Source organism: Phyllopteryx taeniolatus, chromosome 3 (genome assembly GCF_024500385.1).
Source record: "Phyllopteryx taeniolatus isolate TA_2022b chromosome 3, UOR_Ptae_1.2, whole genome shotgun sequence".
Lineage (NCBI taxonomy): Eukaryota > Metazoa > Chordata > Actinopteri > Syngnathiformes > Syngnathidae > Phyllopteryx > Phyllopteryx taeniolatus.
Window position 1 is genome coordinate 5696078 of NC_084504.1, and position 18062 is coordinate 5714139.

At 42.2% G+C, this 18062-nt stretch overlaps 2 protein-coding genes across 2 annotated transcripts in view; both read left to right on the forward strand.

The window, feature by feature from the left end:
• Positions 1 to 489: 489 nt before the first annotated feature.
• Positions 490 to 8044, forward strand: ap3m2 (adaptor related protein complex 3 subunit mu 2). The gene is made up of 9 exons (XM_061766601.1): positions 490 to 647; positions 2793 to 3077; positions 3209 to 3380; positions 4103 to 4240; positions 4340 to 4425; positions 5181 to 5314; positions 6161 to 6368; positions 6494 to 6638; positions 7039 to 8044. The coding sequence occupies exons 2-9, from the start codon at positions 2805 to 2807 to the stop codon at positions 7137 to 7139; spliced, it is 1257 nt and encodes a 418-aa protein (XP_061622585.1). The 5' UTR covers positions 490 to 647; positions 2793 to 2804; the 3' UTR covers positions 7140 to 8044.
• Positions 8045 to 9971: 1927 nt separating this feature from the next.
• tet3 (tet methylcytosine dioxygenase 3) overlaps positions 9972 to 18062 on the forward strand; it is a 54301-nt gene continuing 46210 nt past the window's right edge. Inside the window, exons 1-2 of the mRNA XM_061766602.1 lie at positions 9972 to 10125; positions 12288 to 12920. Coding sequence (XP_061622586.1) covers positions 12561 to 12920 — 360 coding nt within the window. The 5' untranslated portion in view covers positions 9972 to 10125; positions 12288 to 12560. The remainder of the gene's footprint in view (positions 10126 to 12287; positions 12921 to 18062) is intronic.

An 18062-nucleotide genomic window follows, 5' to 3' on the forward strand; every position in this document is an offset into this window, starting at 1 on the left:
TTTTTCCGGGTTCATGGCTGCTTCATTGAGATTTACTACGAAGGGATATTTGTTTCATACAAGTATTTATTGGGTAAACAGCCACAGTCAACAGCCATGGCGTCTTGTTGCCAATAAATGAAGCGTCTATTCAGATATCTACAGGTGTTGACACTCCAGACAGAAAGAAAAGGGAAAAAAACAGCTGAAATGTAAAGTTAGAAACGTGCGAGGGATACAACTTTGAGTGCGAGAGAAAAAGCAAATAAAGCCTCAAACATTTATTGTATTTTTGTTTGACAGTAATTGTTTAACAATTTCTCTAGAATATGGCAGACTTTGACGACCACAAAATGAGATCTAACACTGGAAACAAAATGTCAGCCCTGCTTTCTTTTGGGCCAATCAAGTATATTTACTGACGTACACTGAAACGTTGCGTGCTTATAACCCAATCACCGCAAAGTGCCCAGAATAAAGCTTCCGTAGTTCTGGCCAATGACTGCGTTGAAAAGGCGGGCTTTAGATTGTTTTCACAGGTTCTGGTTGGTTGTTTATACTCCGCTTCATGGCACCGGAGGCTGATCCTCCTAACGGAAGCGACAACGGCCTCATAGTTCAATGAGAAAATTGTGAAATACGAAACCGAGGATTAGGGTTAGTCTCTGGTAAGTGTTTGGTGAACCTATAACGTCTTCTATGCACCGCCTAATTGCTGGGAAAAATGGTATTGTTATTCGCGTTCTGTGCGATGTCCCCCCCCCCTCTGTCATGAGATACTGACCGAGAAGGCGAAGGAGGGGGAGCTGGAGGCCTTTAAACTGTCTCAACATTTTCATATTTAGAATCGACAAGTTGTTTTTGCCTCCATACTGTATTCAATTAGGTTTCTCTTCACCAAACGTAAATTAACTGGACATGCTGATGTGCTGCAACAATGCTAGTTTTGGTATCGCAGCGTATTGTCTGGCCATTGATATAACCACTCTTAACAATGGTGTCTTCTTTCTAATATTGTCTTGCTTAAATTATGATTGAAGTCAGAAACGAAAACGCTATTTCTCACACCATAAATGCTGAGAATATTTTCTGTCGCCAAAAAAAAAAAAGAAGTCTGTAATGCTGCTGAAAACATCACGGCATATCATGGCACATCAATATCAAGATACAATTAATTTATTTTCTTTTTTTTTTGCGTTAAGACCCTGTAAAGGGGTACACGAAACAAATGTCCACTGTGTTCTTTTGGCGCAAACTTTGTGGGCCCAACCACAGCACGAACTGAACTTTATCCGCAAAGAATGTCATGTGAGTGTGAGTTGGTGGTGGAGGTTTATTCGTGGAAACAGAAGAATGATCAGTCTGTTCGGGCAATGTAGCTTCTTTTGTCTGTCATGATTTTCATGATGTTCCTCTAAGTAGCTGGCGACGCAGACTTGGATTAAGGAGGAATGTGTGACACCACCCAGTGATGATACTTTTTGTTTCTTTATTTATTCCCCCCCTTTCGCCTCCTAAGCAGTGTGCTGTGAGAGGTCAAATGATCCAATTTCACATATTTGGTCCAAAAAGTATTCATTTACTACGAATAATGTATGTTTGTGCAACTATCTAGACGGGTGATGTATAGTGGTAGCCAGGACAATGAACTCTTCCACTAGATAGTAGAAGGTACATAATTAACCTTTTTCTGACAGATATTTTTTTTTCTTTTCTAATGTGCAATATGTGTCTTGGCTCAGTAAAGGTTGGGAAACACTGATGTAGAGCGCATGGTGTTCTTCCAAAAGATCGGAAATAATAAAATAGAAACACGAAAAAATAATAATAATGTGAATAAGGGCTGCAACTAACAACTATTTTAATAAATGATTGTGTCTATTTTTTTTTTTTTTTTTTTTTAACTCATTCACTGCCAGTCCTCCATGTTAACATGGATATTTGAATTCAACAGCCCTCAATGGCAGTGATTGCTTTCTGTACGTACAGGAAATTATTTCAAGTGAAGGTGCAGAAAATGCACAATTATAAATTATGCTTCAGTTACTAGTTTGGTCTGTAACATGTCAGAAAATTGGCAAAATGTTAATCATTATTTTCCAAAGCAAGAGCAGATGTTTGCAAATGTCTTATTTTGATGAAACACAAAGATAATCAGTCTGCTTTCATGGAGGATTACAGAAATCTGAGAATATTTACTGTTGACACTGAGAGGCTAAAATTCTGAAGATTTGGACAATTTAAGCAAGGTCTATACACGATTAATTGATTATCAAAATAGTTGTCGATTAATTTAATAATGAATTAGTTGTTGATTATTGATGATTGTGATGTGAAAGGAATGTTTCCATTAAGGCAACGGAAGGATCTATTGTCCTCGTGACTTCAGAGGCATTGACACCGATTCAGCACATTATTATGCCGGTTAAACGTACCGTAATACTAACCTATCACTTGAACTGTTTTCACACCTTTGGTGTCGAAAATCTGAATAATGTGGTAATAGTGGTGTATTTAGAAATGCAATAGACTTATGAAGTGTGACATTTGTGAAGTGCGCTCCGTGAAATAGAAAACTGGATGTTAGATCAGGTGGCGTGGTGGACAACTGGTTAGCATAGCCGCCTCACAGTTCTGAGGACCCGGGTTCAAATCAAAGTGTATTGTGGATTACGTTATGTTTGGGGGGGGGGGGGGGTCACCATGATATCATTATGTCATTTTAATGTTTATATTTGTCTATGTGTAAGCACTAAAACTCATGTAACAACACTTTCTAGTTTAACCTTCCTGCTTTTTATCCTACATTGCAGCTTTCTTCCAAGATGATCCACAGTCTCTTCCTGGTCAACTCATCAGGAGACATTTTCCTGGAGAAGCACTGGAAGAGTGTGGTAAGCCGCTCTGTGTGCGACTACTTTTTTGAGGCCCAGGAGCGTGCCAGTGAGCCGGAGAACGTCCCGCCTGTGATCCCCACGCCGCACCACTACCTTATCAATGTTCTCAGACATCGCATATACTTTGTGGCGGTCATACAGAGTGAGGTGCCGCCGCTCTTTGTCATTGAGTTCCTGCACAGAGTCGTCGACACATTCCAGGTTCTCTTCACACCTTCAGTCCATGGTTTAAACGATTAATGTATTGTACTGATGTTCTGATGTTTTCTTTTTTGTTGTTGTTTTTCCACTTTACAAAAGTTTTAACCATTTATGTGTGTTGTTTTAAACAGGACTATTTTGGTGTGTGCACAGAGGCAGCCATCAAGGACAATGTGGTCGTGGTCTATGAACTATTGGAGGAGATGTTGGACAATGGCTTTCCCCTGGCCACAGAGTCCAACATTCTCAAAGAGCTTATCAAACCCCCCACCATCCTCCGCACAATGGTTAACACTATCACAGGTACAATGTGTACGATTATCTCCAACAGTGTTTTCTTCACCACTCAAAAAAGTGCAATATTTTCCTGGGGTCGGGGAGGCAGTAGCTCATCTCTAAGGAACTGGGCTTTAAAACCAGAGGGTCAAGGTCCGAGGCCCACTGAAGCCAGAGCTATGCTAGTCTGCTTCCTGACTACTGTCAAGGCACCCTTGAGCAACCCTCCATATTTAGTGCTTTTACCTGGTTGGCCAAATGCGGTAGTAGTTTGCGCATATACCGGATTCACATCACATCCATAAACTATTGTTCTAATTGCTGTGCTGTTTGTTGAAGCTCCCACTGAACGGACTTAAATTTGGGTATAAAAATGTGTCTTTTGTTTGAATATTCTCTTTCCTGATCAAAATGGTAAAATGTCATGAGCTCACTGAAATTTAAAGAGTCCATATACAGGAAAAGCATTTCATGCGACTGTATTTTTTCTGAAACAAATAGTGGTAATGGTGGTCTAATAAAATTGACCAAACACTGCATGTTCATTTTTATAACTACTATTCTGAAGTCCTGTAAAAAATTTCCTTTTGGTCAGTATTGTTTTGCGTAACCTGGTCCACTTTGATATAATTAGTGTTAGATCATTCATCAACGCATAATATTCCAATTACCAATGCTAAATCACTCCGTTGTATACCTCGGTCTGAGTTACCGCATAAACGCTTGTTTCACATTTGATCAATTCCCAGGCAGCACCAATGTGGGTGAACAGCTCCCCACTGGCCAGCTGTCAGTGGTACCATGGCGACGCACTGGTGTCAAGTACACCAACAATGAAGCCTATTTTGACGTGGTGGAGGAGATAGACGCCATCATTGATAAGTCAGGTAATGCTCTGAGACCGCTGTCATAAGCAGCCTGTTGGTTTTGAAATATGTTTTTTTTTTAATTTTATTTATTTATTCCCCCACCCACCCCCTCCTCAGGTTCCACCATAACGGCAGAAATCCAAGGAGTCATAGATGCATGCGTCAAACTAACTGGCATGCCCGACCTCACACTCTCGTTTATGGTAAGTGGTTTCAAAGCAATTCAATGAGTGACGTGGCTTGAGACCGTGCTGGCAGAAACATTTGCTAGAAGCAAATGGTGGTGCTCAGTATACAGGAAATCTTCGACTTTGAGGGTACCCTCATTTAAACCAATGGGGGAAGACTCAACCCAGGCCAACTAAACATTATGTAATGATTAATATTAGTGTTTTTTTTTTTATTGTACTTTTGGGCGGCACGACGGCGACTGGTTAGCGCATTTGCCTCACAGTTCTGAGGACCCGGGTTCAAATCCGCCCTCGCCTGTGTGGAGTTTGCATGTTCTCCCCGTGCCTGCGTGGGTTTTCTCCGGGCACTCCGGTTTCCTCCCACATCCCAAAAACATGCATGGTAGGTTGATTGAAGAATCTAAATTGCCCGTAGGTGTGAATGTGAGTGTGAATGCTTGTTTGTTTCTTTGTGCCCTGTGATTGGCTGGCAACCGGTTCAGGGTGTTCCCGCCTCCTGCCTGCAGTCGGCTGGGATAGGCTCCACCATACCCGCGACCCTCGTGAGGATAAGGGTAGAAAATGGATGGATGGATGTGCTTTTGTTTCCCTCTGTGCTGAATCTAAGTATAGCCATATTGTCACTTGAATACATGGAATTAGAAAGATATGTCGTATATTTGCCTTAAATCGAAATTCGTGTAAATCAAGCCTAAATGACACAGTAGTCAGTAGGTACAAAAAGCCTCCTACATGCTTCTGACAAACTTCACTTGTCCCTCTGTCAGAATCCTCGACTGCTGGATGATGTCAGCTTCCACCCGTGTGTTCGATTCAAGCGGTGGGAGGCTGAGCGGATCCTCTCCTTCATCCCTCCTGATGGAAACTTCCGGCTACTTTCCTATCATGTCAGCTCCCAGAAGTTGGTGTTTTAATACACTCGCTCTACATGACACAAATGAGTTGCTAGGCCCCAAGTACAGAAGGCGTTGGTTTACAATGGTTCAAGATATAAGGATTCGCCATTGTAAATGGCGTGCAATGAACTAGTTTGCGAGGGGCATGAAAATATGTTTTCACAGCGCACAAGAAGGCATGCTTTTATTTTGTGGATACATTCACACTGGCAGGGTATGATGACTGTTTTTTGTTGTTGTTGTTGTTGTTGTTTTATTTGTTAAGCCGGTCTTTTTATGTAGTTGTTCACATTACAAAAAACAAGGCGATATCTACTGTGGACATAATGAGTCCTTGACGTCACACACATGCGCACAAACACGAACCGGCGTGTTTACAGAAGTAAATATGGCCCCTCGTCTCACCAACGCATTTGTGGAGACTTCAGGGATTTTTGTGCGACCAGAGTCAACATTTTCATATATTTATCAGTTCTGAAGCATCTTCTTTCTGCCATTGGCTGTTTTCTGCTCCTTCAGCCGCCATTGCTTTTGTGGCGTCTGTTTTGTCGTCGTATGAGTGCGTCCATGCTGCACTCGCATCGGATACATATCCAATTTATAGCCACGTATGAGAGAGGCCCGTGTCAGATGTGAAAAAATGAGAATAGTACTTTTCACATTGACATGGAAAAAAATCAGATGCATGTCACAGTGGGCAAAAAAGAAAAAGGTAATTAACCTGCAGTGTGAACATAGCCTTTGTTTTATATTTACGGCCTAAAAGTGTTTCCCCTTTAAATATTGACTGTATTTTTGACTTACTATTGCATTAGGGTCACATTGTTGGCTTCATATTCTCGCCTCTTTAGCCTGGTGGCAATTCCAGTGTACGTCAAGCACAACATTACTTTCCGTGAAGGAAGCTCCCAGGGGCGATTTGACTTGACCCTGGGCCCCAAGCAGACCATGGGCAAGGCTGTGGAGTCGGTGCTTGTCAGCAGTCAGCTCCCTCGGGGGGTTCTCAACGCCAATCTTAACCCCTCCCAAGGAACGTACACCTTTGACCCAGTCACAAAGGTACTTGGAGTTATAAGTGACAAGACACACAGTATGTGGTGTACTCCTATAAGTGAGATACTGTATACAGTATACCAATGCATCCTGTTTGTGTTGACGCACTGACATTTGGGTGTTTTGCTCAGTTGTTGACTTGGGATGTAGGCAAAATAAACCCCCAGAAGCTTCCCAGCTTGAAAGGCACCATGAGTCTGCAGGCGGGAGCCTCCAAACCCGATGAGAACCCCACCATCAACATCCAGTTCAAAATCCAACAGATGGCCATCTCAGGTACACACACACTATCACTTTGCAATGAAGATCTTTTCAGTTTAAGCCCCCCACTTCCACTTGCAGCCTTGCTTTACAAAGCCGCCACAGCTGACGCCCACGTGACCCTCGCTACATATCATCCACTAGATGGCGCCAAAGACATTGTTCATTATAAGTGCTGTGGGGACAGATTGTCGAATTTATTACTGAATCCTAATTAAATGCATCTTAATACAAACAAACGCTAGACAAACTGTTAAACTACGTGTGTTTATGAACCTGACCGAAAGCCTAGAAAATAGGGTGTAGCTTTCTACATTTGAAACTGTGCCATTAAAATGAGGCAGTGTCGCCAAGATGTGTATATTGACATGTCATATTCATTCAATAATTAAAGGTTATGCTATCCTTTGAACAGGGCTGAAGGTGAACCGTCTGGACATGTATGGGGAGAAGTATAAACCTTTCAAAGGAATCAAGTACATGACCAAGGCTGGCAAGTTCCAGGTCCGGACATGAAAACATCACTTCTGCTCCAAATGCACCAAAACTCCTTGGAACTGTGAGAAGGGATGTGATGTGATGGGATGGGATGGGATGGGATTTGTTCCGTACACGTTTACGTACAATTAGAAGGCTCGTTGTAGCAACAAATTACCAACAGTCGTCAAATGCTTGAACCCAGTGGAACAACCTAAGCACTTTTCTATCCAAGCTGATCCATGACATCTTGTCATGTACTCCAATAAACTAATATTTATTGATCATTGAAGCCAATCCCAGCTACCAAAGCAATGGTGCCTGGTGCTGTTCAATATGGATACAAATAGATGTTCAAATGTTAAACAACCCCTACAACTTATAAATAATTCAAGTATTGTATTCATATCTTATTTGTTTCCATCAAAGCCTACCTGCCAGTTACTGTACTGTTTTCTTCTATTTATTTATCTTCCTCGCCTATTCAGCTTACGTGCTTTGCTTTTGCGAGTATTTTTTTAAATTTGTTTGTCGTCACCAATATACAGTGTACACTGACATATGAGCATATAACAGTCCTTCTCAGTCAGGCACTTTCACTTCTCCTGGAACCAAATTTTCAATGCTAATGGAGTTGGTGCGGTGTTACTGACTCCTGTCGGGACCATTTTATCACCATGGTGTTTTATGGAAGACTTGTAAAGTATACATATGCTTCTTTTTGTCTGAATTCCTGGAGAATATGAAGACATCTGTACACCGTTTCAGCATACTGTCATCATTTTTGAATGATTCAAGTTAACCAAACGGTAGATGTAATTGTTTGATCATTGTCCTCCTGTCCAGAAATGAATGTATAATTTGCTTTGACCAAAATATATTTACTCAGCCCCCAGAATATGTACTCAACTACATCACTTGTACTTAATAAATGTGTATTAATATTTTGGACCCATATTTATTGGCAATCTTCATCTAAGTGTTCAACACATATGAGTGGACCAATATATTTGTTGAAAAATCTTGAGTCTCCTTTAAAAATACGTCCTCTAAAATACTCCCTTAAATGTGAGCCACTGATGCACGCACAAAAATGTAATTTTCCTCACAGATTTATTGGCGTGACAATAACTCATCGTCTGCAAGGATTTGGGCTTTGAGGCCACAAGGTCACAGGTTTGTGTTTGCTGCGGACAAAAATGTAATAATGGCAAAGTAGATGTTGAAGAAATGCTAGACTGCGTTCTGCCTGCTGTTGAGGTGCCCTTGAGCAAGGCATTGTCCTCTATCCCCAGCTCAAGTGGTGCAGCACTGTTTGCGTGCCTCTTTCACTCTGGCTTCTCGGTGATGTGCAACACAAAGAATTGAATTCACTGAGAAATGGATACAAGGCTTATTTATGTTCAGCACTGTAGTAAGGCCTCATTGTCACCGTGGTAACTGAGCTGAAACCAGTCCACCATCATACTCTGTTCCAGTGCTTGAAGCAGCTTGTGTTTGCTATGTTTGAAATGTGGAAAAACAACAACTTCCGTGGTGGGATAGGCCGGTACTTTCCAAGTGTAAGAAGGTGCATATTTTTTTTGTCTGTCTTTTGTTTGTGTTATAAAGGTGTGGTAATAAAGATCTTATGTGTTGATGTAATACTACTTGTTATATCTCTATAATGGGCAATTTAGAGTCTTCAACTAACCTCTCATACATGTTTTGGGAACGTGGGAGGAAACCGGAGTATTCAATTGTCATAGCAGCAATATTCACACATAAACACCTAAAAATATACCACAAGTACAAAAACAAAAACAAGCTGCATTGAGAAGGGCTGAAAATATACTTTAATGTCATATATACAACAACAAGAAAAAACTAAAGCTTGAGATGTTGCTTTATGGTAAGTAGTGAAAAGATGCCAAGACTATGGTTCTCAAAGTGTGGTATAAGTATCACTAGTGGTAGGAGGGCTCCCTCTAGTGCTATGTAACAGAATCACTGAATTAAAAGTGCAAACTGTGCATAATATTACAGTATCTTCAATTTTTCTCTCATCCAGTACAGTTCAGTTGGTTTTAATTTTAGTCGTTTTTTTTTAAACCCATTTATTTTGGTACAATTTTAATGTGTATTCATTTTTACGGATTCAATATTTAATTACATTTTTTTTCTTTTCTGCTATATGAATGCAATGTCCATAATGATACAGTGGCTTACAATAATATGAGGCGTAGCTTTTAAGAATAAAACTGCTACCTTTTTTTCAATGAACACGTAGGCCTACTATGTTACTGTATTTTAATGTCGGCCTTTAAGGTGGTACTTGGAAAGCTAAGTGTTTTTTTTTTTCAAGTGGTACTTGGTTTAACAAGTTTTGAGAACCACTGCTCTAGGGTCCCCCCCACCCCCTCCCCCCTATTTGGTGTACCTTGATCAAACTACAGTAATGCAAGTCAGCCACAAGGGATTCATCTCGCGTTTCTTTCCTGATGATTAAAATGATCAGATTGAATTGAGTCTGTTTATTTTGAGGTGGGGTTTTTTTTGTTCAGTATTTGACCAGTTTATAATCTGGTATTTATTATGTGCTTGAGCAGGGTGATACTGTCAGAGGTTTTCCTTACATTTCATTAAAAAAAAAAAAAAAACCAATCCAGATGCCTGACATAATATTGATCCCATCTCACCCTCCCTCATCTGGCAACGCTCCACCCCATAATTTACTGATGACTTCACCCTCCTAAAGATGACCTCTGCCCCCCCCCCCCCCCAGTGGTTTACTAGGCTACTCAGTTTTTTTCCCCCTCAATTGTCACCTCGGTGTCGACTGTTTTTTTTTTTTTTTTTTTCACGAGCGTTTGCACGCACGTTTCGACCTCGACAACTATTTGAACTTCTTGCCCAGCTGTCTGACTGTTCTCGCTCGACTTTCTCATATATTTGTTGTCATTTCTCCGACTTGTATTTTTAACGCCATGCATGGAAAGCCGCAGTGACATTTCTACCAACTCAATGACGCTGTAGTTCACACCAGGTAAATGTTCTTCATTTCTTTCATGCAGTACGTGTGATGTTATGGTCTACTTGTTTTCAGCCCTTCACGTGAGCGACGCGTGATACGATATTTCCATTTTATGTTTTTTTTTTTTAAATAAAAATGTGTTTCTGAATTATTTTTTTTTAACGGTTTTAATATTGACATTATTAAAGCGTATTATGACGCTTTAATAATAAGAATAGCCTTAATTGCTTTTGGACACCAGCGCGTTGTAATAGGTTCACTGTGTGCATTCACACCCATGCAGTGAAAGTGGGCTTTTTGTCACTTCGAGCAATTAGCCCACACGTAACACTAATGGGTGTGTTTTGGGGACGCCATTACCAGGAGATAACAGGGACTACTTATCTTAATGTCAATCTAAGGATTTGTGTTATTTCTATGTGATTGCTTTGATAGGGCGCGCGCCAGCCGGGCTAAATGGTGCCTGTGGCAAATCACGTGGACACACCGTGAACATGGCACTGCTGCTCTTTCTTATTTAGACGCCGAATGGCCGTTTTAGGGTCTTCTTTGGAACAATTCCTCCGTTTAATGTCACGAATGATACCAGAACATCGCCTCTTTCTCTCCCTCCCGCTCCTGCTATACACATATTTTACAAAGATATCATTTGTTTCATTATGTCTTTATATCGTCTGACATTTCCCCTTAAAAAAAAAAAAAAAGTTTATTCAAACAAATTTGAACGTAATAAAACACACTTTTAAAAAGTATTCCTGCGCTCCTCTTGTCACTTACGCCACGAAAAAATCTCCAAATAAGAGACAAAGTGTGCTTGTTTCAAGCTGCTTTTTTTCTTTTTTGTCACTCGAGAGTTTTACTGTAAAACTGACACTTAAAACTTCCCCACTTAAAACAGCAAATTCATCCATTTGCTGTCATTCTTGTCCCGTTCACGGTCAAAGGGAGCCGGAGCCTATCTTCGTCGACGTCGGCCGATAGGGAGACAACACCCTAGACTGGTCGCCAGTCAATCGCAGGGCACATTAAAAAAAAAAAAAAAAGTCTGACCAAAAGCAAATTCAAAATTGTTTTCAAGAAAACCATATCATTTCACCTAATGAAAGTTCATTGGCTTTATGCTAACATGGAAATGACCATTGATGTTACGTAATCAGAAACAACTGCTACTTTAACACATACGAAACAGCAACACAGACAAACCGTTTACACTACAATACTCGCAGGCATATCTGCTCTATCGGAACAAATACAATTACCGGAGCTTACTTGGGGACCTTCTCTGCCTCTTTTTTGTTCTTGTGTTTAATTCTGCCACGCGGTAGACCTTAGCGCTGCCCGGCATGTTGTGACACAACGTGGTACTACGCTAAAGTATGGGTGACATCAACCAGCGCAGGTCCCTTCATCGGTTAATTGCAATCGTTATCGCAACATTGAGGATGGATGGCTCCGAATTTGGTGTACCCCTTGGCAACAGACACCAGATTCTGCACTTTCTTGTTGCCCTCACCTCTTCATCCTTATCAGTGCTGAGATCCACACAGCGGCAAACACTTCCGAAAACACATTCAGTGCTTGTGAAGCCAGCCAGTAGCAAAGTAAAATGTGGCTTTTCTCAGAACAATCCAGCTTTTATCCACGGTCGACTGGAGCGTATGACCATGAGACAAAGAGGACAGTCCGCGGCATCAGCGCATCAGCACATCATCCCCCCTCCATTCTTTCCAGTGGGGGATTAAGCCCTTGTCCATGTGGGGTCTGCGGTTAAACATAGTGGCTTCCCAAAGAGTTCACACACAACTTATAAGGCTATGAGCCAAATAGTGACAGTTGGACTTAGGAGAAGACACTCCCAATACATGCTCCAAGGTTTATTATCTTTATTGTGATGAAAGTAGTAACTCCTTTGGCTTATATCGTACTAAATGAGACAGTTTAACATATGCCTGAACAAACTTGGCTTCACCTGAAGTCCAAAGTTGGTAAAAACTGTCTGAATTCATCTCGTTTTCCAGATTTACCAAACTTTAGTCACGTAGCGCCAAGCATCAGTGAGATTTCTCCCTTTGTTTTGCAATATGCACTGACGCAAAATGTGTAAATTACTATTCTTCACGAATTAAAGCTATGGAGTACATTTAATTGTTATTTCTCATTTGATTTTCATCTAGGCTGGTCCCGGCACAACCATGTCTCCACAAGTGGCAATTTTTCTGCCCAACCTCTGGTGGACCACCAACCATTCCTCAGGGTAGCAGGAAAAGATTCTGCAGGGTCATCTGGATGGCCCGCTACGTGAATACGTCACACCAAGCTTTTCTTTCCAGGATAGTATATATTTTAAAGTGAAGCCACATGTAGCATTTTGATGTTGGCTGGTTTTGATTCTTTCAAAGAAAATCAGTGTTTAAATCCTTCAAAATACTGACACAAAGTAGGAAATAATGTCAAAGCAGAGGGCAGCACCCAGTTCACCTTATCAGGACATCTCAGGTTTTTTCAGCAACCAAGTTCCTAATCACCCTATTAATAGAAAATTATTAGCAAAGACGTCCCCGCTGAGCAAGTACATAGAGAGTGAGCATCAGCAAGCAGGCCTCTTCTCCCTGTCTCCCACTGACACCTCACTGGATAACACTTTCAACCCCCAAAAGAAGAGGAGGAAGAAATGCGGTGCCTGTACTCCATGCCTTCGCAAGGAGAACTGTCGGACCTGTGTAAACTGTCTGAACCGCAAGACGGGCAAGCAGATCTGCAAGCTGCGCAAATGTGAAGAGCTGAAACGGAGAAGGGACACCTGGGAGGTGAGTAGGCATCAGTTAGTTGAAGAGACCTGATGTCTTGGTTCATTCAATGTTATGACATGGTTTATGGGCGATATAAAATGGGAGAATCTAGAATTCTGGAACCCTTTGAAAGAGCTCGGGCACGAGCGGTGTTGGGGAGTAACTAATTACAGTGGAGCGCCGCTATCCGCGGGGGGATAGGGAACGGTCCGGACCGCGAATAGCGAAAATCAGCGGATCATTGACCCAATTTGTAAATATTTTATTTATATTTTTTTTATTGTTGTTGCATATATTGTCTCATTTTAAATTTGATGTCTGGAACACATTCAAAAAAGCTGGCACAAGGGCAAAAAAAGACTGGGAAAGTTGAGGAATACTCAAAAACACCTGTTTGCAACATTGCACAGGTGAACAGGTTAATTGGAAACAGGTGAGTGTCATGATTGGGTATAAAAGGAGCATCCCCGAAAGGCTAAGTTGTTCGCAAGCAAGGATGGGCCGAGGTTCACCACTTTGTGAACTACTGTGAGCAAATAGTCCAACAGTTTAAGAACAACATTTCTCAACCAGTAATTGTGAGGAATTTAGAGATTTCATCATCTACGGTCTTCAGTTGTCTGCGGTTGTGTGTAATAATGTGAAATGACAAAGGGAAAAAGTATTGAACACGCCAGCTGGTACTTGCTTATACTTTATACAAAAGCCTTTGCTTGCAATGACAGGTTCAAGACGCCTCCTGTATGGAGAAACTAGTTGCATGCATTGCTCTGGTGTGATTTTGGCCCATTCCTCCACACAAGCAGTCTTCAAATCTTGAAGGTTCCGTGGGCTTCTTTTATGAACTTTGAGTTTGAGTTCTTTCCATAGATTTTCGATTGGATTCAAGTCGGGTGATTGGCTAGGCCATTCTAGCAGCTTTATTTGTTTTCTTTGAAACCAGTTGAGAGTTTCCTTGGCAGTATGTTTTGGATCATTATCGTGATAAAATGTCCACCCTCGTTTCATTTTCATCATCCTCGTAGATGGCTGCAGATATTTGTCAAGAATGTGTCAGTACATTTGCCCATTCATCCTTCCTTCAATAATGTGTTTACCAGTACCATATCCCGAAAAGCAGCCCCACACCATCATGTTCCCACCTCCGAACTTCACTGTTGGTATCGTGTTTTTAGGGTGATGTGCAGTGCCATTTCTCATCCAAACATGGTGTGCAGTATGGCATCCAAAGAGTTCAATTTTGCTCTCATCAGACCAGACGATATTCTCCCAGAATTTAACTGGTTGTTCAAATGTTGTTCGGCAAACTTTAAACGAGCTTGGACATGCTTTTTTTTCCCAGCAATGGGGTCTTGCGTGGTGAGCGTGCACACAGGCCATGGCGGCGGAGTACATTACTCACTGTTTTCCTTCTTACAACAGTGCCTACTAATTCCAGTTCTTTTTGAAGCTCTCCACAGGTGGTCCTTGGCTCTTGGACAACTCTTCTGATTATTCTTTGCACTCCTCTGTCAGAAATGTTAGAGGAGCACCTGATTGAGGCAAATTTATGGTGGTATGCTTGGCTTTCCACTTACATATTGTTATATTCTATGTATGGATTACTTGGGTTGTTCCCAACATCTAGTGTAAGTTTCATGTCAGTAGCATTTGTGTACATGCAGTGGATACAGACCCCCTTAATTTTTTCACTAGTTGTTATATTGCAGCAATTTGCTAAAATCATCCCCCCCCCCCCTCATTCATGTACACACAGCACCCCATATTGACATAAAAAAAACGAATTGTTGAAATTTTTGCTGATTTATTAAAAAAAGGAAAACTGAAATATCACACAGCCGTAAGTATTCAGACCCTTTGCTGTGGCACTCATATGTTTAACTCGGGTGTTGTCCATTTCTTCTGATCATCCTTGAGATGGTTCTGCACCTTCATTGGAGTCCAGCTGTGTTTGATTATACTGATTGGACTTGATTAGGAAAGCCACACACCTGTCTATATAGGACAAACTGAGCAATTGGGGGAGAAGAGCCTTGGTGAGAGAGTTAAAGAAGAACCCAAAGATCACTGTGGCTGAGCTCCAGAGATCCAGTCAGGAGATAGGAGCAAGTTCTAGAAAGTCAACCATCACTGCAGCCCTCCACCAGTCTGGGCTTTATGGCAGAGTGTCCCGACGGAAGCCTCTCCTCAGTGCAAGACACATGAAAGCCCGCATGGAGTTGGCTTTAAAAAAAAAAAAAAAAAAAAACACCTGAAGGACTCCAAGATTGTGAGAAATAAGATTCTCTGGTCTGATGAGACCAAGATAGAACTTTTTGGCCTTAATTCTAAGCGGTATGTGTGGCGAAAACCAGGCACTGCTCATCGTCTGTCCAATACAGTCCCAACAGTGAAGGATAGTGGTAGCATCATCATGCTGTGCGGGTGTCTTTCAGCTGTTAATTACAGTTGCTTTTTGGAATTTCCATGATTACAATTTTAGTAACAATTGAAAAATAGTTGCAAAAGCTCAGATTTTATTTTCATATCACTTCCTCCTTCTAAAGCAGGCGCTTGTGATTGGCTCTTTCTGGTCATGTGCCATTCTGCTACTGTCTCAAACGTGACATATTTTTTGCAAATTTGTCTTACGATTCAGTCATTTTATTATTCTCTCTTCTTCTTCTTCTTTTCCTTTCGGCTTGTCCCGTTAGGGGTCGCCACAGCGTGTCATCCTTTCCATGAGAGCCTATCTCCTGCATCCTCCTCTCGAACACCAACTGCCATCATGTCTTCCCTCACGACATCCATCAACCTTCTCTTTGGTCTTCCTCTAGCTCTCTTGCCTGGCAGCTCCATCCTCATCATCCTTCTACCAATATACTCACTCTCTCTCCTCTGGACGTGTCCAAACCATTGAAGTCTGCTCTCTCTAACTTTGTCTCCAAAACATCGAACCTTGGCTGTCCCTCTGATGAGCTCATTTCTAATTTTATCCAACCTGGTCACTCCGAGAGCGAACCTCAACATCTTCATTTCCGCCACCTCCAGCTCTGCTTCCTGTTTTTTCTTCAGTGCCACTGTCTCTAATCCATACATCATGGCTGGCCTCACCACTGTTTTATAAACTTTGCCCTTCATCCTAGCAGAGACTCTTCTGTCACATAACACACCTGACACCTTCCTCCACCCGTTCCAACCTGCTTGGACCCGTTTCTTCACTTCCTGACCACACTCACCATTGCTCTGGACGGTTGACCCCAAGTATTTAAAGTCCTCTACCTTTGCCATCTCTTCTCCCTGTAGCCTCATTCTTCCCCCACCACCCCTCTCATTCATGCACATATATTCTGTTTTACTTCGGCTAATCTTCATTCCTCCTCTTTCCAGTGCATGCCTCCATCTTTCTAACTGTTCCTCCAGCTGCTCCCTGCTTTCACTGCAGACCACAATGTCATCTGCAAACATCATGGTCCACGGGGATTCCAGTCTAACCTCATCTGTCAGCCTATCCATCACCACTGCAAAAAGGAAGGGGCTCAGGGCTGATCCCTGATGCAGTCCCACGTCCACCTTAAATTCTTCTGTCACACCTACAGCACACCTCACCACTGTTCTGCTGCCCTCGTACATGTCCTGTATTATTCTAACATACTTCTCTGCCACTCCAGACTTCCGCATGCAGTACCACAGTTCCTCTCTGGGTACTCTGTCATAGGCTTTCTCTAGATCTACAAAGACACAATGTAGCTCCTTCTGACCTTCTCTGTACTTTTCCATCAACATCCTCAAGGCAAATAATGCATCTGTGGTACTCTTTCTAGGCATGAAACCATACTGTTGCTCGCAAATACTCACTTCTGTCCTGAGTCTAGCCTCCACTACTCTTTCCCATAACTTCATTGTGTGGCTCATCAACTTTATTCCTCTATAGTTGCCACAGCTCTGCACATCACCTTTGTTCTTAAAAATGGGCACCAGTACACTTTTCCGCCATTCCTCAGGCATCTTCTCACGCACTAGAATTCTATTGAACAAGCTGGTCAAAAACTCCACAGCCACCTCTCCTAGATGCTTCCATACCTCCACAGGAATGTCATCGGGACCAACTGCCTTTCCATTTTTCATTCTCTTTAATGCCTTTCTAACTTCCCCCTTACTAATCATTGCCACTTCCTGGTCCACCACACTTGCCTCTTCTACTCTCCCTTCTCTATCATTTTCCTCATTCATCAACTCCTCGAAGTATTCTTTCCATCTACCTAGCACACTGCTGGCACTAGTCAACATATTTCCATCTCTATCCTTAATCACCCTAACCTGCTGCACATCCTTCCCATCTCTATCCCTCTGTCTGGCCAGCCTGTATAGATCCTTTTCTCCTTCTTTAGTGTCCAACCTGCCATACATGTCATCATATGCCTCTTGTTTTGCCTTTGCCACCTCTACCTTTGCCCTGTGTCGCATCTCAATGTATTCCTTTCGCCTCTCCTCGGTCCTCTCAGTGTCCCACTTCTTCTTAGCTAACCGTTTTCCTTGTATGATTTCCTGTACTGTGAGGTTCCACCACCAAGTCTCCTTCTCTCCTTTCCTGCCAGAAGATACACCAAGTACTCTCCTGCCTGCTTCTCTGATCACCTTGGCTGCAGTGGTCCAGTCTTCTGGAAGCTCTTCCCGTCCACCGAGAGCCTGTATCACCTCTTCCCGAAAAGCTGCACAACACTCGTCCTGTCTCAGCTTCCACCACATGGTTCTCTTCTCTGCCTTTGTCTTCCTAATTTTCCTCCCCACCACCAGAGTCATCTTACACACCACCATCCTATGCTGTCTAGCCACACTCTCCCCTACCACTACCTTACAGTTGGTAACCTCCTTCAGATTACATCGTCTGCACAAGATGTAATCCACCTGTGTGCTTCTACCTCCGCTCTTGTAGGTCACCCTATGTTCGTGCCTCTTCTGGAAAAAAGTGTTCACTACAGCCATTTGCATCCTTGTTGCAAAGTCTACCACCATCTGTCCCTCCAAGTTCCTTTCCTGGATGCCGTACTTACCCATCACTTCTTCATCACCCTTATTACCTTCACCAACATGTCCATTACAATCTGCACCAATTACGACTCTCTCTCTGTCTGGGATGCTCAGAACTACATCATCTAGCTCCTTCCAGAATTTCTCTTT

Coding starts and splice junctions, on each gene's coding strand:
- ap3m2 (XM_061766601.1), top strand. CDS start 2,805: ATGATCCACAGTCTCTTCCTGGTCAACTCATCAGGAGACATTTTCCTG. Junction 6,369..6,493: donor CCTTTGACCCAGTCACAAAG/GTACTTGGAGTT, acceptor TGTTTTGCTCAG/TTGTTGACTTGGGATGTAGG. Junction 6,639..7,038: donor CCAACAGATGGCCATCTCAG/GTACACACACAC, acceptor TCCTTTGAACAG/GGCTGAAGGTGAACCGTCTG.